This window comes from Trachurus japonicus, chromosome 9 (assembly GCF_045865225.1).
Source record: "Trachurus japonicus isolate A0001 chromosome 9, Traja_1.0".
NCBI lineage: Eukaryota > Metazoa > Chordata > Actinopteri > Carangiformes > Carangidae > Trachurus > Trachurus japonicus.
In genome coordinates this window covers 36,630,514-36,654,675 of record NC_140915.1, presented here as the reverse complement: position 1 = coordinate 36,654,675, position 24,162 = coordinate 36,630,514, and the positions used below count along the sequence as shown (strand labels likewise).

At 40.5% G+C, this 24,162-nt stretch overlaps 1 protein-coding gene across 1 annotated transcript in view; it reads right to left on the bottom strand.

The window, feature by feature from the left end:
• Nucleotides 1–12,183: 12,183 nt before the first annotated feature.
• zmat4a (zinc finger, matrin-type 4a) overlaps nucleotides 12,184–24,162 on the bottom strand; it is a 186,027-nt gene continuing 174,048 nt past the window's right edge. The window contains exon 7 of the mRNA XM_085787651.1: nucleotides 12,184–13,123. Within this exon, the coding sequence (XP_085643777.1) occupies nucleotides 13,096–13,123 (28 nt within the window). The 3' untranslated portion in view covers nucleotides 12,184–13,095. The remainder of the gene's footprint in view (nucleotides 13,124–24,162) is intronic.

Sequence of the window (24,162 nt, the reverse complement as noted above, 5' to 3'; positions counted from 1 at the left end):
TTCACCATGATTATATTTATATATGTCATGCACGTCATCCTGGATAAACTTAGGAAGTGATTTACTTTTGCTGAAGTTCATGTCTTTGTATCTGAGCATCTCTGTGTCCTTGTCTGAGCGGATGTAAATATGGGTCTATATTGTGTACATTAGGTGTGGTGGCATAAACCGAGCAGCATGCCCCCAACCCCCAAATATCATACTGTATGTAAAATGTTTTGCTCCGGTAATGAGAGCAGAGCTTGCCGTCGGCCTGGGGGAAGTTTAAGGAGGCTGTGTTTCAGCCTCAGGAAATTGTGAGGCGAAAAATATTTTATTAATGTGCCATTAAAAATTGATTCATGTTCATTACTTTCTCTGATAACTTTCATCCACTTTGTATGCAGAGAGAGAATTTCATCTTCTCCAGGCATTAGTGGTTCGCTGCAATAAGCGCTGAATGTCCTTTATCCAGAGACAGCTGAATTAGGACCAGAGTTAAGAATCTGCCAATCAGGGCTTAGAACTATAATAGACTCATAATAATCATGACACAAGTGTGTCAATGTGGAATTTAGTGATGCAGCTGGAAATGTTTCGGCTTGAACTGCGTGTCAGCTGCTAATGCATGTTTGCAGAGATTAGTGTTGTGTAAATGGACACCACAGGTTGAAGATTACAGCATGCAACATGCACGTTTTAAATAAATACAAAGAGATATCATGAGCTTAATAATCAGGCAGCATCATGACTGAGCATTTCCATCTTCAACTGAAACAGCGACAGTCTCAGACACGCAGATTCAGCCAGGTCCTCATGAATTTAAATCAACACAACTGACAGTTACAAATTAATACAAACAAAAAGAATACCTCTAAAAGGGCTAATTTTATGCCGTCTGAGCATATTAGATCTGCTTTCTTTCATTTTCCGAGTGTAAATGATTGACAGGTATCATGTTCTGCTATTGTCATTTGCTGACCAGTTGGGCTAACTTCATTCAGCCGACAGGCCGATCGGTTCTGACCAATCAGCAGTGGGGTGACGCTGGGTAAATGATTGACAGGTATGAATTCCATGACTGCATGATTTACTCGTCATTTGGGCTGATTTCATTTAGTCCAAGTCTTCAGACCAATGGCAGGAACCAAAGAGAAAGTTGTGTTGTTGTGGGAGAGAGAAGCTACTCTAAACTGTCTTTGCGATTGAGCGGCAGTTCATTACACCATCAGCTGTCACTGGATGTTTCCCCCTCTGACCATCTTGATACACACTGATGCTTCACCTGCCTGTCCGGTGTGAGTGTGTGTTTTGAGCATGTTACTTTTAAAAGGTAAATAATTATAGTTACTAGTTACTTTCCACAAAAAAACAACTGAATTACTACATTATAAAAGTAACTTATTAAATTAAAGCAGAAGCGGAATGTTTGTGTTAATATAAGTCTTAAATAGTTATATCTTCCGACAGCAATCACTTCTATAGAGTGTTTGGTCTGAAACACAGGTCTGTCAGTCACTCTGCTCTGCTGTAAGCCGAGGAGAAAACTTTCCTTGTATCCTACAACCTTTATCCAATGAGGAGAGAGAACGGCATAAAGGGGCGGTCCTCTCTGTGTGTGCAGCCAAGGGATGCGTGTGAATGTGGTGACGTAGGGACGAGGGCGGGGACTGCTAACTCCATTGGCTGACAGGAAGTTAGCCAAAACGACCGGATCGCTTACTTCTGCTTTAACTATTGCATTACTTTTTTATAAATGCTCAATATGTCAAATGACTTGGACTTGCGCCCCTAACCACCTAACCATAACCCTAACCTCCCATTTATCTGGAACTAACCAACTCACTTAGTATTCCTCTGCACAGGTCATACTCAGTGAGTTAGTTCCTTTAATCGATAGCAACATAGAGAGAGAGAGAGACAGGAAATGGGCAGGCAGAGAGACGGGGAATGACATACAGCAAAGGGCTGCTCAAGTCGGGATTCGATACGGGGCCGGCTGCAGCGAGGACTACAGCCTCTATACATGGGACACCTGCTCTACCAACTGAGCTAAACAACGCCCCCAGACAGAGCGATTTTTGATGTACTGACATTGACAGGTGTATTTTTTTGTGACAGGACTTCTTGAGTCAAGTAACGGCACATTTTATTGTCAGTAACAGAAACGGCGTTGTTAACAGCCAAACAGTAACTTTTTTGATTACTTGTCAGTCGTCACTGGATAAAAGTAGCGCAGTTAGTAACCCCGCTATTTTATAATGCTTTTATTCCCATTAATGGTGAGCAGTGGTGGTGGTGGGCGGGGCATAAGGCCTGGTCCAGAATTTCTAAGTGGGGAAGTGTGATTTTCCCAATACCTGCACGTGCAGCAGTATAAAAAAGTGCTGTCAAGTGATTTTAATCGCGATTAATCACATTTTTTTTCTTTTTTGCTCAAAACATCAGAAACTCATTCATATTGTATTGCAGCAAAATGAATGTAAAGTATTAGAAACATCCAGTGATGTAACACTGATAGTATTTAAAAATCAGCCGAGCAGCAGCGTTTGGTGACAAGAAGAACAAGTTCTCTAGTGTAGCAACATGAGGAGCAAGTTTTCTGTATCTGTATTCTGATCTGTTGAAGTGACTGTTTCTCTGTGTTTACTGAATATGTGGTATAGTGATGATATGAATGAGACTGGCCCTGACCCTAATGTTGTACAGTAGGGTGTTATGTGGCATCACATTGTCTTTTGGAAGCGGCCCAGGAACAGCGGTAGCAGGATACTTCAGCTCAGTGCCATAACAAACAGTTATAATAAATGTGTGCCATAATAAAAAAAAAGATGCCATTTTATTCTAAAATAATTATAACTTACTGTAATATAATAATGCGTTAACGTGATAAAACACGTTAACTTTGACAGCCCTAATAAAAAAAGAAACATTAGCATTAAATTATTGTCGTATAACTGCTGACACACTCATCTGGTTGTCACATCTGTAACATGGTCTATAAGAATGCTGTAACCACCAGATCTGACAAACACTCACACAGAAAGCAGAGAAAAAAATAAACTTCTGCTGTTTTAATGAAGTCAGACAATAATTGGACTTTTCCCATTATTCTGTGGGCAACTTTTACTTTCTGCTGCACGTGGCACCAGTCTGTGAGCAGCAGGGCTCAGCTGCCTGACTGAGTAGTTGGAGGTGTGCTGCCTGTCGCCTGCAGCTCCTCTTAACAGCTCACTGTGGCTGCTCCTTGTTCCTTCACTCCCTGCAGTCCTATCTCACGCTGATCTGCCAAAAATAGCTGCTGCCTTGTTTTGCACACACATTTTTAATCAAGTACTTAACTAACTGACAAACACAAAGAGTTCCCTGTGACTTCTTAATAAAAGTCAGGTTGTGTTTTGCCATTTAGATGCTTTTAACATGAAGCAGCAGACGGAGGAAAAGTTTACTTTGTACTGGCAGGAACTTCATACAGCATTTTGTCCAGTAATGTACTGCAGCACTTAATAACACTGCAAGTATATTAATATTGCAATATTTTTGTCAGTGGGACAAAGGCTCAACATGCTTCATCTCTTCAGAGAGTATAAGACTGCAAGGAGTTAAATCATCGCTTTATTTGGATGAAGATCTTCCAGATTACAGTTTTGAAACAGGCATGGTGTAAAACTGTCCTCCGTTTATTAAAGCCCATGGCTCTGACCAGATCACTGGAGCTAAAAGCTATTTCTGCTACTCTGAGATAACTGGGAAGTTTCCCTTTTTGAGATAATGAAAATCTTCCACCCGCTGCTTTGGTGATTCATTCAGTTTAAAGGACAAAAACAACTCATTGTTGATTTCCATAGAAGCTCCCCAGTCATGCTGGTTTGTTTTCTGATTCTGCATGAATCTCACTGATGATATCACATCTATAGGTCTTGAATTTGTGATGTCATTAAGTTGTACTGTGCTATGGTCAAAAAACAGGATGTGAAGAACTTGTTTTATGGTTATTAAAGTCAAGACAATGATCGTGATCATGAATAATTGTATTCTTATTTATTAATGGAACAGTAAATGCCAGAGACTGTAGATCAGGGATGGGCAACTCCACAAAGGGCTGCTGTGGCGGCAGGTTTTTGTTCCAACCAATCAATCAAGAGCACACAGTTTGACCAATCAGCTGTCAGAAGACTGAGATCAGTTGATTAAATGAGTCAGGTCTGGCGTGTGCTGCTGCTAGATTGGAAAGAAAATCTTCAGCCACACCGGCCCTTTGTGGAAAGAGTTGCCCATCCTTGCTGTACATGTAGATGGATGCAGCCTCAGCCCAGGGTGGCCTACACTGCTGACTCCCCCCAACTTAACACAGCCACACGCACAATTCATAAAATTAAAACATAACGATAGAAAGAAAGAAAGAAAGAAAGAAAGAAAGAAAGAAAGAAAGAAAGAAAGAAAGAAAGAAAGAAAGAAAGAAAGAAAGAAAGAAACAAACAAACAAACAAACAAACAGAAATTAGGACAGAATGACAGAAGGAAAGAAAGAAAGAAAGAAAGAAAGAAAGAAAGAAAGAAAGAAAGAAAGAAAGAAAGAAAGAAAGAAAGAAAGAAAGAAAGAAAGAGTAATCAGTCCCGTTGATCCAAGTTGTTGTGTAACCACTAACGCTGAGACCAAACCAACACCCTCAGAATAACAGGAAGTGCAGTTTCAGCACTTCTATGTTGGCTCCATTTTTTGTGTTTTGTGTGATGTTGCCCTTTGGTAAAATAATCCCTTAAAAGAAAATGCATATGGGGTGTGTTTTATTTTATTTATTTGTTCCTGATTAAAAAGCATGTTTTATTCAGGCAGCTTAAATCCTCCAAACCAAGGCCGAGATAACCTGAGTAATGTCTCAGCGCACTACACACTTCGTAGCTCATGAAGATGATATCTGTATGGAATATAAAGAGGCTGCACATTTCCCCTCGGATTGTAAGCTCCGCCACTGGCACACTATGCCTCAGCAAAGCTTCTTAAATCACTTCCCTAATTCCTTTGGTCATGGAAAAGGGCAATAACACACATTTCTGTGCATTTTAAGAAGACACGGACGACTCCCGCTGGATTGGCTGGATATTGTCGCAGATCTATAAGCATCCTTTTCTCACTTCTTTTCTTACTTTTTTTTTTTGCCCCTCTCGCTCATGGCTCAAACTGTCTGAGAGCCCATGAAAATGCGACCGCACCGTACTGTATGAGAGCTGGGGGAAAAAGGAAGAGGATCACACACCCGCCTTAGCCCCGGTCCTCAAAATAACCCTCCTCCTCTTCTCTCTCTCAAAGGCAGGGACAGAACCGCGCCAACCCCCACAGATTTCCCAGGCTCAGATGTTTCCCAGCCTGAGGGCTGTGACTCCTCTTCATCGCTCTTATCACACTCAGGTATAACATTAGAGATGCTGTGATTACACCCCTGCAGATCAAACACAGACCTACACATCAGGTTTAATTTTAGCAGTCAGGAGGATATAACGTGAAATGGGATTAAAGTGGATCCGAGCAACAAAGCCCTCAACTACCCTGACTTTTATTCCAAAAACTCTTGTTCGACCTCTGATGTGTGTGTCATCGGCAAATTGATGAACACTGCAGTGAGTTAAGAAAATTTGAATGACCCCTTAGAGGTCAGTAGATAAATGAGTTATATTCTGGCCTCTTTCCCTATAAGCCTCCTCATGCAGAGAGCTGTTTGGGATCCTTCTCCCACATTTACATGCCATTATTCAGATTTTTAAAAGTGAATTAATGAGTCCTGCTTCCTGATGAGCCTCTGTTGTCGGAATATCTTGATTAGGATAATCTATCTCCATGGGTCAGGACACAGGAAAGCATGACGGAGCAGCTCACTGGAGGAGGAAGCATGCAGGGGATTCACAGCACATCAGTTCCAGCTGATCACAGGTCAGTCACACAGCTGGCAGATTTTAATAAACCTTGTATCTGTGCTCAGGTCACTTTGGCTTTTTCCAGCACCTGAGATTGATTCCGTCAGACGGGTGGAACCGACGATGCTGGGTGCTAATTGCAGCACTGCAATAATTGCCGGAGCAGAGTGTAGTAAATGTTATTAGCTCCACCTATGCAAAGGCTCTAATAAGCTCCCTCCACCTAAATTGGAACAGTATAGATCTAAAGAATGAAACTGTTATGGTCTCTGTGGAGGTAGTTATTCCTGGTTGCATTTGATCCCCTGCAGAAACAGATAAGCACAGACTGTTGGAGCTTTACATCAATGGCAAGATATTTAAGGTATTTAATTCACATACACTCTCATATGCTTCTTTGTCTGCAAATAGTTTAAATAAATTGATCTTAAAATAGATATAATGACATATACTGCACCAGAAGATTGTAACATAACACACCATTAGTGCACACATTGCAGACTGTCAACTGAAAGCCTGCACAACTTTTACATTTCACCACTAGGTGGCTTCACTACAAGATGGATTGTCTGCCATAGGTCAGTGGTTCTGAGCCTGACTTAACGCCACGCACCACTGTGACCTTCGGAGTCAGCAGAGTGCTGCGCTGTTCTCACTGCACAACTCATTGTCTTGTGACCATGAATCTAGAGATGATTCAGGTCTGAACATGACTTTTCAGCCACAGGGCAACATAAATGAGATCTTAAAGATCTTTTACCAGGAAATCTGTATTCTGCAAGAAACAAGCTGTCCAAGTTGTTTTGTGTGCTGGTTTGCAGCAAAAGGAAAAAAAAGAAAAAAGTCAAAAGAGTCTAGCTGAGAAAGTGGAATAGGGTACTGGTGAGGCTTCTCCTCAACGTATTTCTTGCGTGTCATTGGCTGTGCCAGTCATAAGGCTCTCGGCCTGCTCGATATCTTCCGCAGTGACCTGGTAATGGATCACAACTTTGAACAGTCAGTCCACAGATATCTATCATGTCAGTTAACCACTGATCTGGGACTTTTCTCAGTAAATCCAGCATTTCCTGCCATCTTCCAATCATAATGTTTTTTGTTGAGTTGGGGTCAAAGTCCTCTATACTTGTAAAACCAGGCAGGTTGATCTGACTCTCTGCGTGCTTTCAGACAGACACAGTTCTGGTTCTGTCTGCGTTCTGGAGTCTCAGAACCTTGGTGCTTTCTGATGAACCAGCCTGCGTTAACACCAGTTTAAAGGGATAGTTCAACATTTTGGCAAATTGGCATTGCCATAATCCCTATAGTTTTAGGAGAAGGTTCGTTATCTTTGATTGTCGGTGCAAGCTATTTTTAGAACGGCGGAGAAGAGCCGCGAGCTGCGCATACGGAGGCTAATGGGATTTCGTAGTTTCCCTCATCAAACTCATCAAATCCACAATCCAACAACCTAGTGGACAAGTTGTGACCTGCATATTCACCACGCTATGAGAAAATAATGGAACGTTATGAGACAGCTTGTTTTCAAGGTAAATTCATGCAAAACCGCTGATGCGCGTGCCCGTTGGGGGGCAGTTTATGGGCAAGCAGTCTCTGAATTTGCCTCGAAAACAACTCTGTCTCATAACGTTCCATTATTATCTCATAGCGTGGTGAATGTGCAGGTCACAACTTGTCAACGAAAGCGTTTTAGAGTTGGTGGATTGTGTATTTGATGAGTTTGATGAGGGAAACCAAGAAATCCCATTAGCCTCTGTAGCGCAGCTCTGAGCAGCTCACGGCTCTGCTCCGCCGTTCTAAGAAAAGCTTGCACCGACAATTAAAGGTAACAAACCTACTGCTAAGACTACAGGGATTATGGCAATGGGCCAATTTGCCAACAAAGTTGAACTATCCCTTTAAGTGCAACCAAAGTTGGTGTAACTTTTACCTTTTTTTCTGTCTCAGTTGTCCTTCTTCAGTTTTTTAAAGTTTATTAATAGTTTGGTCTGGTGTTGGAGTGAACACAACCATCTCTTTCCCAGCCGACTTTTCAGGTTCTGAACCTGTTTTTTTTTCCCGGTCTGAACACGGCAGCCAGTTTAAAATCAAGTTTGGGAACCGGAACCGGCACAGAGCCCTGCTAGTGTCCAACCGCTATTTGAGAAGAAAAGAATGCAGAGGTTAGGATGGGACACATGTTTGTTTATAGTCTGATGTTAAAGTGTAGGAAATGATGTTCTTGTCTGACACTAACACAGCACTTTAAAGTCAGTGAGGGTCAGACAGTTGCCCTCGTGGACTCTGCAATGAACTAACTTAAAAAATATCAAAACACGCTATTAAAAAGATTAAAAGGATCATGCCTCCTTGGTGGTTCACTGTGGTGTTATTTTAAATTGCCTTCTGCCTTCGCCATCCCATACTGATGGTATAATTACTGTAAACAAGACGGAGAAGCAACATGAAAAAAGCACCACACTACAAAGCAGACTTGTGTAGTTGCAAGTGTCTTTAATTCTTTTCTCAGACACAATAGAGCACATAACCCAGAGCACAAAGGGACTAGAGGGTGTATGAGAGGTGGACGTCCTGTGATGACGGAGAGATGATGACCGATCCAAAGCAAAGCGTTTGGACAGACATGTTTTCACTCGGGCTTAGCAAAGCAATTCAGTGGAGGTTTTTTTTTTCTCTTTTTCTTCTTTTCGACTTGCAATAATAAATCATACGTGCATGTCTCTGTTTGCAATATCAAAAAACACATTTCTATAAATTCTTGTTAATGTTGCCAGCGATGGTATCTCTCACATCAGCTGGCGGCTCTGACATCAGCCAGCGGCGGTTTGTTTTCAGTCCATGATGTCGTATGATGATTTTATTTATTTTCTCTGTCTCTACAGTACAAATCTCCAGCTCTATGTTCACGTGATTTCATTTGTCAAATAAACGTAGAGGTCTCTGCGAAATAAAACGCTTCAACGACGTGAGTCAAAGCTACATTTTGAATAAACACAGCTCTGTAATTGACACAGCACTGAAAATGACAGTAAAAGAACTCACTTATACTGTAAACAGATAGCAATTACAAATTTTATCTGATCCACAACAGTAATATATGATGAATTTATAATTTTCCTCAAGTTTCTCATTTATATAACACTGACATCTTTAATTTCTTAATGTGACACATAAGAAAGAAGAATGCTACATAAGCTTTGATTAAGATATTTATATAGATCTATATACACTAATGGTTTTAGAGCTCCTCCATTTTTCCAGTTGTTATTTCAATTTATATCATTCAATGTTTCAGTGTTTCTGAAATTAAGGCATAGAACAAATAACAAAAACACATTTTCGAAACAAATAATAATCATCATTTTTTTTTGTCTCATTCAGCAGCAGAACTCACTTCCTCACTGGCTTCTTTCTGCAATGGGAAGGAAACAGTTCATCCCACCACTGGTGCAGACGTTCTTGTGAATGCATTGCATTTGTAGTTTGCTTCTTTCATATGAAGCCACCGTCTAGTTCTCCTCTACTGATGTTTTGGACTCACTACCTTGTTGGGGAAGTGGTTATTAAAGAGGATTCTTTAAGGGGGTCCCCAGGAAAAATTCATTTTCACCATAACTCACACAATGGCTGTGTCCGAAATTACGCACTACTCACTATGGTGCTATAAAGTGAATGTGCTATTTTGTAGTGTTGTCCGATTGTATCATGAAACTTATAGGCTACTGTGGTTTCATAGTATCCCACAATGCAGCTTGAAAAGTAGCACACAACAATAACCAAGCCATATATACCATAATGCATTGCAGGCGTGGTCGACATTGATCTGGCATGTTTTACTTGTGCGACAGTAATGACATATTTAACTGTGAGGCGGAGTAGTGTCCAAAAGTGTTTTTCATTTTACCAATGAGCTCACTATACAGTGGCATGCAAAAGTTTGGGCACCCTTGGTCAAAACTTCTGTTAGCCAAGTGGAAAATGAAATGATCTGCAAAAGGCATAAAGTTAAACATGAAACACTCTTTTGCAATATTTTAAGCAATATCAGTGTATTATTTTTGGTTTAGAGTGAAAAGGGGAAACAAAGCAGCAGCCTGCAAAAGAATGGGAAACCCAGGAGACTTGAGCTCTCAGATAACTTTGACCAAGGTATCAGACAAGATATTTACTATTTACACACTGTGATAGTTTTTCCTTTTCTGTCATTTTGAAAATGTGAAAGATGAAAAAAAAAAATATATTGTTTAAAATGTAAAGGGAATAGGTCATCTGTAACTTTATGCCTTTTGGAGATCATGTCATCTTCCACTTGCTGAACTGTTCACATGAACAGAAATGTTGCCCAGGGGTGCCCAAACTTTTGCATGACATTGTATATAGTCCTCTATATAGAAATCCCTATAGTGTATAGTGAGTAGGGAGTAGTGAATGAGTGAGTGATTTCAGACACAGCCAATGTTCACAGCATATACAACTACTGTGGTCATGGGTTTTTAGCAAAAAGCAAACAACCTATCAGATTAGGGTCTGTGGTATCCTTAGTGTCAGTTTAATGTTTGAAGGTCTGAGAACCACTGTGCTGTTGAATATAGCTCAGACCAACTAGTCTGTCTTGACTTGTCTGTTCTCACCATTGAGACAATATACAGCTGTACTTCCTACAGGACAGTTTGTATCACTGCATTTATGTTTTGAACAAAGACAGGGACACAGGCTTGTATAAAGTCAACACATGTGACACCTGTAGGAACTGTTTCTATCAAACTTCAAGGCTTCATCTACGTCTGCTGCAGGACAGGTGTAGGCTTACATGACCTGTTTAAGATTAGACACTGAAATTGAACAATTACAATTAAATAAAAACTGGAAAGGGAGTCTAAATCATTTGACCAGTAGTGTATATTAAGTTGAATTACCCTTTAAAAACACTCCACAATATCAATATTCTTTTTGTGAAACCATGACACTTAGGTTCAGTTCAGTCCGTTATGTACCAACACATTTTACGAGGCTGTATCGTGGAATGGATTCAGAACAAGTGAATGTTTGATTCTCAACAGCAGTGTTAAATTTCTCTAAAGCAACCAGTTATACCTCCCTGAGATGAAGACCATACTGAAATGAAAGCATCCTAACCAGAGGAAATATTTCTCTCCTTTATCGCACTGATCACGTACAGTTTATGCTGTTAAAAAGAAAAAAAAAGAGCATTTTCATCCTCTTGTCATTTAAAATCTGATTAGGCCAGAATAATTAAATTATCAGTTTTATTATTTTACTAGTATTTGGTAGCAATTCATTGGGTATGGTAACCATGGTGTCACCAAACGGCTGAGATCTGGGAGCATGGAGCAAATGCTACAGCAAAGTGGGGCAAGAAACGTGATCTGTGAGTCAGTCAGACCGCTTAAAAATAAGATAATAGTTCAGATTTACAAGACTAATCAAAAAGGAAGTCAGTGTGTAGAGTTCTCAAAGGGAATCAGAGCAGAATCCTGTAGGAACCATTGTATGAAGGTAGAAATATTTCTAGATGTTTCATCACATTCAAGTTTTAAGTTTGCTTACTGTGTAAAGCTCTACTTTATGCAGATGATGTGGTGCTGTTGGCAACATTAGCTTCAAACTTCTTTTGTTTTAGACCCCCCAGGCTGAGATTATGGGGTAATATACAGGTGGGATACCTCTGCAATGCAACTACAATCTGTGGTTACACATTTCACCCTCTATATAAGTGCTTTATGTGTATCAGCCTAGAAGTTAAAGAACAAGTACTTACTTTTTTATTCATTTTATTTTATTTGTCCCAACACAATGTAATGAAGGGGAAATTAAGGAAGTGGGAGAAGTGATCCATTTATTTATGGAAAATGGGTGGGTTTCAAAAAGCACAGCTTCTTCTCACTCCTTTTCGAATATGTATGATGATTATGCTTTTGTGTTTTTGTTTCCAATTTTTGTTCTTCAACGTTTATGTTATTTACAGACGAAGGAACAAACTGAAATTGTGCCTTATTTTGTTTTACATGTTCAAAATAAAGCAAAACTGTCCCTGTAACCTTTGAGTTTGAGTAATATTTCATTTTTTAAAAAACTTATTTTCCCCCTTCAAATTAACTTCGATGTTAATTTACAACCTGCTTGATCATGTGACCTCGTGTTTTTTGCCCCACTGAACATCTTCTCATGCTGTTGCTGTGCTCCCAGAGCTCAGGAGTTCATTTGGTTTTTTAGCAATAGAAGGGATGGCCACAAGAGAATAGAGGCCAAGTAATAACAAACCAGAAGTATCACTTTAAGAACTATTCTCTGGCCCTTGTAGATGCTGATGTATGTTATTAACTCTGCTGGTCTCCTTAAAGCACTACCAGAGCCATTTACTGTTCAGTACAACCAACAGCAAATAATACCATTCAACGTACAATAAGAGGCCAACCAGTGTCGTTATTGCCATCAACCCCTTTCAGCAAGAAGGGGATTTAGCTCCACTGCTAGCCTGTATGCAATAAAAGCATTATAGTCAAGTTACACTGTGTGCACTATATAGAATCTGAGGGCTGAGAGAATCAATTTCTCATAGTCAAACCCACAAATAATAAATAATAAATAACGTATGTCTTTTTCTTTTGCTTTCAAGTAAATGTTTCGGTTCGTTGAAATATGAGCAGACAAAAACAGTTCAAAACAATCCTCATATTATCAAATCAGATTTCTGTTTACAGTACTTAGCATCCTGTGGAAAAAAAAAAAAGAGTACAATTTAGTCCATGCATTTTTAGAAAGGCTGCAGTGTGTCGGATCCACTTTCATGCTCTCTGACTGCCAGTGGATCAAAAACACAGGACGCAGCTGGAGTGGAATGTCAAAGGTCAATGATTGAAGAGTGGCCAGCGATGCGGAGTAACTGCTGTAACTGTACTCTACTAAACTGACAGGTGAGAGTTGATGCAGTGCTAGTGTTACAAAAGAAATCCTCTGATTTTCCTCCTTGTCAGGGCGGCCCAGACAGACAGAGAGAAAGACAGAAGAGAGAGATAGAGAGAGAGAGAAAAGACAGAAGAGAGGGAGAGAGATAAAGAGAAAGAGAGAGAGATTGAAACAATGTGGAGGAGAGCAGAAGCAGGGCAGAGGCAGAAAAAGCAGGGCAAGCTGACCACAGCTTGTCTGACATCAATCCAGTAGTTGTTTGTTATCTCCGTCCCACGCTCACTGGACACATATCTGGTTCTTCAGACTGTTGGAGAAACACAGAAAGAGAGAGGAAGGACAGGCTGATCAGCATTCAGAATTCAAGCAAAAACATATGAATTTTCTATGATGTTTTCTCAAATGATGCATTAGACTTACTATATTTACACAAAAATACCTGGTGTTGGTGGTGGTCACTTGAACATAAATTAATATACACTTTGTTTTAATGTCAGTCCAAAAGGCTGAATAAGATGAGGTGATGTCATTGTTTTACTTTTACTAACTAGAACATAGATGTCATGATCTAAAACTCATGGTTGACTGATGCAAGATTTATTACCAGACACAACAGTTTGTGTGTGTGTGTCATGTTACAAAGTCCCAGAGGAGGTTTTGGGGACCTTGGCAGGTCTGACTGTCTGACTGTGATAACGTCACAATTGTACACACACTCACGGAAACTTTACAGTTGTGCAGTTATTTAAAGTATTTCTTTTTTTTCTCCCTTTTTTTTGGGGGGGGGGGGCTTTTGCCTTTAAAGGGATAGTTCCACATTTTGGCAGATTGACCCATTGCCATAATCCCTATAGTTTTAGGAGTAGGTTTGTTACCTATTATTGTCGGTGCAACCTATTTTTAGAACGGTGGAGCAGAGCCACGAGCTGCTCAGAGGCTCATAGGATTTCTTGGTTTCCCACATCAAACTCATCAAATACACAATCCAACAACTCCAAAACGCTCTGGTGGACAAGTTGTGACCTGCACATTCACCACGCTATGAGATAATAACGGAACGTTACGAGGCAGAGTTGTTTTTGAGGTAAATTCATGCAAAACCGCTGACCAAATAAAACAAATTATCATTGAGTCATAGTGTTGTGTAATCCAAATTTGTGACTATGAGCTTTAAGAAATGTTTGTTATTATGTTTAATTATGATGTAATATGAGATCCATACTTGTATTTGTACCTTTCTGTAATCATATAGTATGTACCATTAGATTTACAGTATCCTGTTTTGGTATAAAATCTCCTGGTGGAAGATAAATGTACTGTATGAGTTAACTAAACTTCAGATTAAACAGCACAAACTTCCATGGAAAGTTACTCTCTCCTGCAAGTAGAGAAAGAAGATCAGTCAGTGAGGTCTCTGCAGTGGGGTGGGTCGCTGGAGTTGTTGCAATATATTAAACACATCTCTCACTGAGTCTTTGCTCTAAAACCAAGAGCAGTTTTATCCTCACAAAGGTGAGGTGACTTTTATTCATTTAATTTAGAGGAGATTTCACTTGGTTTTCAAAAATAACACCCTGCTTTGTCTTCAGGGTGAGCTGTACGTGACTGTAATGTCGCACAGAAAACATCAAAACAGTTTTTGGTTAGTTGATGTTTTCACATTTTGCAGTAGCCTACACATGCAGGGTTAGTACCTGTCTTGTACGACACCAGCAGGCTCTTGTAAAACATTTGCACTACTCTGCAGTATGAACAAACTGCTGCAGGTGAGTAGCTGCATGCAGTATATCAGCAAAATGTATCACTCCATATAATTAATAACCCCCCAGGAAAAAAAGAAAAAAAAAAAAAAGTTCAGCCATTAAGACTCAGTTGTAGTTGAGAAATAAGAGGACACTTAGAGGTGGTTTGCTTTGGCAGGAGCAAATGATTGATAATTCTCCAAAGAAAACACCTGCAGCTGAAAATTCACAAGTACAATTACACAGGTTGATTACAAAATCTATCAGATGAGGACAAAAAGGAACAGCAGTTTTGTGTTTTGAGGGTTTTTTCTACACCCACCTCCTCCTTTTTTTAACCTCTGACACCCGTGTCCAAAGGTTGTCTTCTAATCCCTGCTGCTGTGTGAGTGGAAACATTTCATACACTGATGATCTCATCTGAGCAGTTCATCACTGCAGTAAATGCTGTCCTCATCATCTCTCACCAGCCCCGCGCCACTGATGCGCTCTCGGACTCCATCGCTCCAACCCACTGAGGACCGAGTCAAAACAAGCCGGTGACTGTCTATCTAAACAGCACCGCCGGCCCACCCATGCTTTAATAGCACAGATGGAAATAAATGGAGAGGAAGCTTAGCCCGCAGTGTGCCCCTGTGGGGATACACAGTGACAGTGCAGCCGGGGGTGGAAACACGACAGATTGGCAGTTAGCATTGTTTTCGCTGCTTTATTTTTACTGCGCATAATCAATGTCATTCCCCGTGTCAGTGCGGTGGGAATTGCATGTTGTCTGTCTTCAGGTGAACTAAGCAGAGTAATCACAGTCCGCCCCGTAAAGATGAACATCCTGCTGTGCGTGTCCCGCGAGGACAAAACATCCACAATACAACAACCTGTCATGCTCATTTCAGCGGAGAGCTTCATGTAGCAGAACGCACCGGAGCAGCAGAGTACGCAATCCCACATACAGTACTGCACACACACAATGTGTTGACACTGTGTCGAGCAGATTTCCTAATCATTACCTTTAAGAAATACACAACATTTTTGAGGGGACTGACTTAAAAAGGTACAAAATGTAAGTGTTCAGAACAGAAAGACGGTTTCCAGTGTCACTGAGCACAGGGGCAGAACAAGGATAACATTGCATTCAAGTCATTTTATTGACATTGTTCTGCACAGCCACCTGCTTTAAATGCAGATACAGCCAGGAGGAATAAAGCCAATGAAAGTGAATGAAAGCTTTACAGTCCTGTTTTTATCGTAATGTTTTCTACAAGAGAATTTCTTGGCTTTGGCACCTCTGAAGCCATAGCAACAGATTTACCGCAGGGCAAAACTCAACTACTCGGCTCTCTCGTTTCCGTTAAATAAAAACTTCAGATTGTCAAACTACCAAACAAAGGGAAACAAAAACTAAGAGCTGTGTTGTAGTCTGAGTTCAGTGAGAGGTTGAAGATGCACTGAAGAGAATGGTGTTATGCTCCTGACAAAGCTGTCGGGTTTCACAGCGTTCCCATCAGCTTCTCTCCACCATCATTACAGCAGACGTGTGAGTGGATCTCCTCCAACCCCTAAACATGTCAGCAGCTTTTTACTTTCAGCATTTTCTGACTGGATTCATGCCTCTCATTTTAAATTATTCATAAATGTGTAGACAAGCTTAAATGTATGTTATAAATATACAGATGATGTTGGAGGTGTATAGTTAATAATTAATGATATAAAATACAGTAAATCTCCCATTTCTTTACATTTTAGGTCTCTTACTAAGATGTCGTTCCTAACTAGCGTTGTTGTGGATGTTAAACATCGTTGTGCCAAACATGAAAGCTGATCTACCAGTCCACCTTAACAGTCTCATTTTGTTTATACTTGCTCTTTTGCACTAAGCTTGGAAGACGAAAGACTTTTGTTGAAGAAATCAGAACTAAATCAAACTGCAATTTAAAGTTTAGCGGCGGTGACACTGAAGTCATGACCATGGTGTTGCTTCTTTCTTCTGCTGAAAAAACCCCCCATTAATGAACAGAATGTGTCAGTTTTTTTTTCCTGCAGTGATCCAAAAACCAACAGATGAATCCCATTGGCATTTTGTCAATAAACCCAGGGTGATGCTACCGTCATTTGTTCAGTTACTCAGAAAAGCATTGAGCCAATGACATGAGAGCCCCTCTGGCCTCTTTTCTGATTGGCTCACTGACCTGAACTTCTGGGTTCACCTACAACAACACATCAGCCCTGCAGCAGTCCAGCGTCACACAGCTCTATGGAGGTTTTTAAAAAAATCTTTTTTCAGCTGATGGTTTTGGTTCCACTTCTTCCAGCTGTAAACACTGATGTTATTACGTTATATTATGTTAGAACATCATGTTTAAAGGAGAACAATGCAAGTCTGGTCGCTTTTCCACTGATTTGCTAACCCTCCTCCTGGCCATGTGCATTTGTTTTTAACAAATCAACAACAGCTGGATAACATAATCTATCATATACAACGTTACAACATTCATATTTGTGTAGTCTTATCTGTCATAAACAAGAGATTATGGGTTCTGGGGTGCTGATCGGGTTGGAGGTGCTGATCATGAAGGTTGTTTTTCAGCCAAGAGACGCTAGAGAGCCTCCATTCTCCCTGGAACTAGTTAGAAATCATTTATTTAACCATCACAATTACTCTGAAGCTGTTTAATTGAGGTAAAAATGTAGCACAGTTCAGCTAAAAATCCAGCACACTTCCCCTTTAAGGCTAAATGTACAGTATGAGCTGAATGAACTGAAGCATTAATCCCAGTAAAAGTCAAATATGGACATTTTTCTGTTCCATCATTATCATGGAAATAAAAATGAGGTTGATGTGATAATGAAATGAGCTGGTAGTAGCTGACGGTGTCTCAGGACTTAAAAAATAGAAACAACCTTAACACCACTGGGACAAAAAAGCTGTAAATGGAGAGAGAAAAAAAAATGCAAATTCTCTGCATGCAAATACCAGTAATAGCCTGCTTCCATTTTGTATTCTGCTTTAATTTGAGGTGCTCTACATTCCCAGTGTCATTCATATGTATGAATATACACTCAATCTAATGCTTTACATTGGTGTCAAATCTGCCTTAATTATAGCACATTTAGGATTAGGTAGATTCTCCTCTTCTCACAAATCCCCAGATGAAACATACAGCAAAGCGATCTCATTCAGAGACTGTATTCTACACTTCAATGCCGTTTTCCTCATTTCTTCTGACATATTTAATTTCATGTGATGCAGCTGACAAAGCGCGGTTGTAACGCCAGTTCAGTCTGACAGCCAACAGCTGCATCCAAGGCCACCTTTGAGACCTGAGCGTGTGCTCCTCTTGTTTGTGCGGTTAATACAAAGTGTAGATGAGGCTGCCTGGTAAAGCAGCAGGTCAGAGATTTGATTCCTACAGCAGTCAGATATATAATCCCTGTTCACATGTTGTGAAATATTAAAGGGATAGTTCACCCAGAATTGAAATTTCACTCATTATCTACTCACCCTCATGTCGACTAAGGGCTGGGAGAAGTTTCAGAGTTATTTGCAAATGGATACCAACTGTCTTCGTAACAAAAAGACACACCAAAAAACATCCAAATACCTCTATGCTGCTCGTATGTAATGTCCGTCTTGTATTGAAGCCCCAAAATGCGAAATTGTCCTGAAAAAAATTAAATAAGTCTATATTTTGCAACTGTTATATGGACATGCACTGCTACGCCGAGACCCCCTGTAACTCAGAGAAGCCACGGATAACTCTGAAACTTCTCCCAGCCCTTAGTCGACATGAGGGTGAGTAGATAATGAGTGAAATTTCAATTTTGGGTGAACTATCCCTTTAACTTTGCAAAACAATAATCTAACCATGAATGTGCAATTGTTGTTGTAACTGACAGTAAACAGGTTTAAAACGGCATTTAAACAATCAATCTTGTTGCTGTTTGATTGACAGAGCTTGACAGCAGCACTGGCATGACTCATCTGTGCTGTGACGTACACTGTTGCAGTTGTTGCAGTATAAATGAAGGCATGTGTGTCATTTAATGGATTCATTTGAGACAGTAACTGCTCTTGAAACGCTTCAAACTGAATCTGCTCTGTGTTTCGAGCTTTCAACTTCAGCAGGGTGTTTTTGTTAAGATGTGACTTTTCTAAAGGCTTCAGATGTTGTTTTTATCCATCGTTGGTCACCGAGACAAATTCCTCTTCTCTGACCGAGTCAGGACCTGAATCTGTGACCTCATTTACACCTGGTTGCTTCTTGTGTCATGAACAGATTGGATCACTTTCTGATCTCAGAAAAGGCACAGAAAATACATCCAATACAGACTGAAACACTGTTCAACCCAACAGAGGAGGTTTGAAACTCATTCAGCCAGATTTTGAAAAGGTGTACTGTAAATATCTGTCATTACTTATTCATAATCTTTACTGCTGTTGTAGTGTAATTTCTGCCCAAATATCTGCCCACTGTCTGACTTTCTTAATACATCTACAGCCTGTTCTCTGTTCTTTGATAACAGCACAAGTTGCAACTGAAGCTAAAATGTTACTGTTGAAACTAAAGTTTTAAAGTGCAGAACGTGATCTCTCTTGATCTTTTTCTGGATATTTAAAACAAATATTAAACAAAATTAAACGGCTTCAGAGTAATTGTGATAAATGTAATTTGTTACAAGGAGAACAGAGGCTCTCTGCCTTCCACCTAGCATCTCTTGGCTGAAAACCAACCTTAAAGAACAGAGCCTCTGACCCGGTGCCCCAGCTTTCTCTTATGACAGATAAGACTACACAAATATAGACATTGTAACGCATGATGGATAATGTTATCCACCGCTCTATGGATTGCTTTCTTACTGGCTTTGTTGTAAACAAATGCATATGGCCAGGAGGAGGGTTAGCAAAACAGCGGAAAACAGACCGGACTTGCATACTGTAGTTCCTCTTTAAAACGAGCTGTCAGGATCTCTGTTACTTTGTGATGTCACAATACAGTCACAGCTCTCAGCTAAGCTCCAACTAGACCTACAGTACCATCCAACTTTGTAGGAATTCATTTCTCAAGGTGTTTTACCTGAAATCTGCTCTAAATTTAGTGACCCAATCACAACAGAGTCTCTCTGTCCTCTCTTATGATTGGCTCACTACTAGAGCTCAAGACAGAAGCCTGAGAAAATACACTGAGGCGGATTTTGTTCTTGTTTTTTAAAGCACAAATAAATCTTCTTATGGATCAACACTTCAAACAAAACACAAGGGAAGTGTATAATATGGGACCTTTAAGTTACCAAGCAAGTGCAGGTGCATTAGACCTTCCTATAGAGTAGAGTCAATCCTGATTAGCATGAAGCCTGGGTAAACCAAGATGGATTGTAATCCCAGCACATAGGAGATGCATACCTGTGGTTAAGTGTAAATGAAATACTCTTAAACCTCCTCTGCACTTTATTCAGACAGACTTGAAATGACAAATGTAAATGAGGCCTCTATCTACTGCCTTGACAGGAAATTGTACATGTTTAATCCTGTTGCGTTTGAGTGCTGTTCCTCTTCACATCAGCCACCTCTGGATGGCTGACGTGAAGCTGGGATTTGTTTTTTTTTATATATTCCTCTCCAGCTCAGCATGAGGTCTATCACATTACTGATGAACACTCTGAATAGATTAATGAGTCAAGTGAGAAAAAAAAAAACATCATAAGAGCCTCTTGGTGGCAAGTGGCAGGAGTAGAATCAGTTGCTGAAATCAAAAAATGAGTTTCTTTTTTCTTTTTTTGACTGGGTCTGTGAAATCTGTGCTGCTGTTTACTTTCCTCTCCATCAAAATGTCACCACTCAAATGTGCAACTGCACAAAGTGACAGCAGGACAGCCTCTGGGGATGATACATGGCCCCGAGCCCAGCCTTTAAATCCTACTAGCACTGAGCCACCCTGCACACACAGTCACACACACACACACACTCACGCAGTTAAGAGTCAAAATTTTTCAAAGCTACTGTATATCAAGGCTCCAAGCTTTCCTCTTAAGGCAAAGAAGGGGGTCTCATAAGTAATTCACTGTGCAGTCGGTGTGGGTTACACGGCTGCACGACCTCCACTAGCCAAGAGGAACCACACCACCTGAGTGCATCAACTCTTCCAACAAGGCTACTCTGCAACTTATGTATTCCTGTAGCGTGTGACAAATTGTGTCAGCATATTACTCTACTGAAGCATTTTTCATGCATAATTCATCCCCGGGCCTACATTCCACATGGACATTTTCAAATCCCTTTGAAGTTAATTCCCACTTCATGATAAACAGCCTCGCTCACGCCGGCTGTGTTGCGGCTTATGATTGTCTGTGTTGTCTGTGCTGAAGGAAGTCACCTGTCCAGAGTGATTCTACTGTACAATACTGGAGCGCGGGACAGATTTACATCGAATAATCTACCATGCAAAAATAGAAAAGGCTTCCATAGTGCTTTTTTTTTTACATCCAAGGAAGACTTCAGGTTCAACACTCTACACACACACACACTACTCCAGTACTCCGGATGATAAATTACTGGGGGACATCTCAGAGGATGCAGAAGCCTTTTTTTGCAGCACAAAGCGACTTGAACTGCATGCATGAAAAAAAAATCACTGCATTGAAGATGCATGGCTGCAAAGAGTTCTACATAGGCACATTTACATACATCATATACATCCAGAGTTTTGGGATGAGAGGGTGGGTCATTAGTATGTATGGGGTTAGTCGCAGCATCTGCTCCATCTCAGGAAGCAATACTGTAAAAGTGCTGCTATTACACATATTTTATCAGACATGTACCCAACTAGCTATTTTTTGGATTACTCTAAGAATTTTTTTTTTTCAGGAAGACTCATCCATCCATGTTTATACTGCATATTGAATTGGAATTACTGTATATTCTCAAATAGAAGCCCAGGCTTTTATTTGCTTCAACTGCCGAACTGACCCGGCTTATATTTGAGACAGGCATCTGTATGGGACAGACTTTTATTTAATTTTGAACAAATCTTATGCTCACATCGTTCTTTTCTTACTGCTTAAAAGAGTAAGAATAGAAGGAAAGAGTCGGAACTGGAGCAGATTAAAGTTCTTCAAAATAAATGCGTGCTCCGGCTTCAGACTATACAAAAAGCATTTAATTAATTGGTTGCAATTGGAGTGTGAAGACAATTTCAAACAATATTGTAAAAAAAATCCTCCAGAATAGGATCTCTAGCCCTACCTTTAATTTTCAGGCCCATTGAGAACTCTAGCATGAATGAAGCAGCTTCAAAACTGCTCAAACAAGCGATCGTAGGCTTTGAGAGGGTTTGTACATTCACAAGAACTTGCAGAAAATAGAAATAGAAATAAACCCAGCTTCTGATTGAGACCGGCTTTTATTTGTTGAAACCTGTAGCCAGACCCGGCCCAGTGCAGGAGGCCGGCGTCTGTTTGAAACTCTGCCTTTATTGGAGAATTTACGGTACATTTAGTGGTTCATGCAATATCATTGAGACTGATCCTGCTGACAGCTGTGGCTCAGCCCTCAATGAGCTGAGCTCTTGATGAAAGAGAAAACTAAGAGATTGATTCTCATCTTCACTCAGAAGTAGAATGGATGCTGGTTATGACGCTGTTGGTCCCAGCTGAGACAGGGGCAAGGGTGGCGTACACCCCGGACAGGGATGATATACAGTATATAGAGACAGACAAAGCACACACGCTCACATTCACACCTAAATGGGGGAATTTTGCCTGTCTTTACACTGCATCCAATTCAATTCAGTGCTCCAATTCCAATTTTTTTCCTCTCAATCTGGCCTAGGTCGGATCTGTAACATGAATGTGTAAAAGGGACAAATACGCATGGAGTCGGATATTGTCAGATCAGATTCAGGCCGCCGTTATATGTGGAAATAAATCAGATACAAATCGGATTTCTGCCAATGTGTCTGTAGTCTAAACAGACAGGTCAGATCTTTCCTGGCAATGCGTGTTGTACGTCATCCATAGTTATATTAATTCCCACGGCCACTCGTTTCACTGAACCTCTGTAGCCCGTGACTGACATATGGGGCTGACCATGGCCAGCTGTGGTCACTGTCACAGGAATTATTACAGTGTTTCATTTTCGTGTTGTCCGCACGTCTGTTTTTTTTTCCTCACTAGTTCTTGTTTTCATACACAGTAACATTCATTATGCGGCTCAAGCGAGAGAGTATGAAAGAGAACGCGCAAGACAAACACCATATTTCACACTTTACTACCGGCAAAAACTGGAATGAGCCGATTTGAAATCAAGAGAGGAAAAACAAACAATGTACCTATGTGTGTCCAAGAGGCTTTGTCCGTCCTCACATGAGCGACAGAGGTTCGGATGGTGGCACAACCATCATTGTCACTCTCAGCTACTCACCTCCCAACAGGTCCACTCCACGCAGCCACTTCACTAACTTTATTTTGTAAGGACAGACTAGATGTTCACTTTGTAAATAGTGATTTGTTGGATATAAACTCTGAGCACCAGACTCACCTTTGTTTATAGTTATTATGGAATTATAACGTGACCTAATAAATCTCTCTGGATGTATATGTGTAACGGATGTGCACTCACTCCACCCATAAAAGACGTGCTAACCAACCCACCGAGTGGTTGTCAACCTCTTGGCGAAGAGGTTAGCATCGTCGCCTCCGGTGCGGGAGGTCGTGGGATCGAACCCCACCTAGGGCAGGCTGTGAGAAACACAACGCAGAGGGCCAGATATGACATCGGCTACATATGATGTATGTAAATGTGCCTATGTAGAAGTCTTTGTAACCGCATCTTCAATGCAATGATTTTTTTTTCATGCAGAGGCCAAGATAACCTGGCCAGAGTGTAAAAATGTGTGGCAATGTGTTGTAATTTGTGTGTGTTTGTATGTGTCTGGTAAAACGAAATGTAAATGGTCATGTGAAAAAGAATTTCCCTATAGGGACAATAAATGTCTAAAGTCTAAAAGTCTAAAGTTTAAAGTCTTTTTTAAAAAATCACTAGCTTATTTCCTCTTCAGCAGGTTGTTTCACGCAAGCAAAGCAGGTGTAAATGCAGATACTGCATCAAATATGGGTCATTTCTGATAGAACATGTAAATAAACAGTCAAAAAAATCATGTATAGGCAACAAATCGGAATTGGGCATCAAGGCCTGCAGTGTAAACACAGCCTTAGACCAATAAACCCAATGTGCATGGTCTTTTGAACTGGAGAATTGAAAGTGAAATATCTGTGTCTGGATCAAATCAAATCAGAACCTTTGGGATTCATCAAGTTTCATGGCCATTCCTCCAGGAGCCACTGAGCTGTTTCCATCCATAATCTTACAGGGGACAAACCCAGAGCAGGGTTATTGTTGTAATGAGATACGCTTCAGCTTAGTTTTGCCACAGTGCCGTACTACACCTCAAACCCTGCGCATGAACGTCACACATACAGCACGATCAGGCCTTCTTCAACGACGAGAGCCGCTTTCCAATAATGTATCTCCCAGAACAAAGTGAATATGTGAGTACCCCGTGGTGAATGAGTGGAATTAAACGAACGAGGGGTTGGCATCTCACCTATAGCG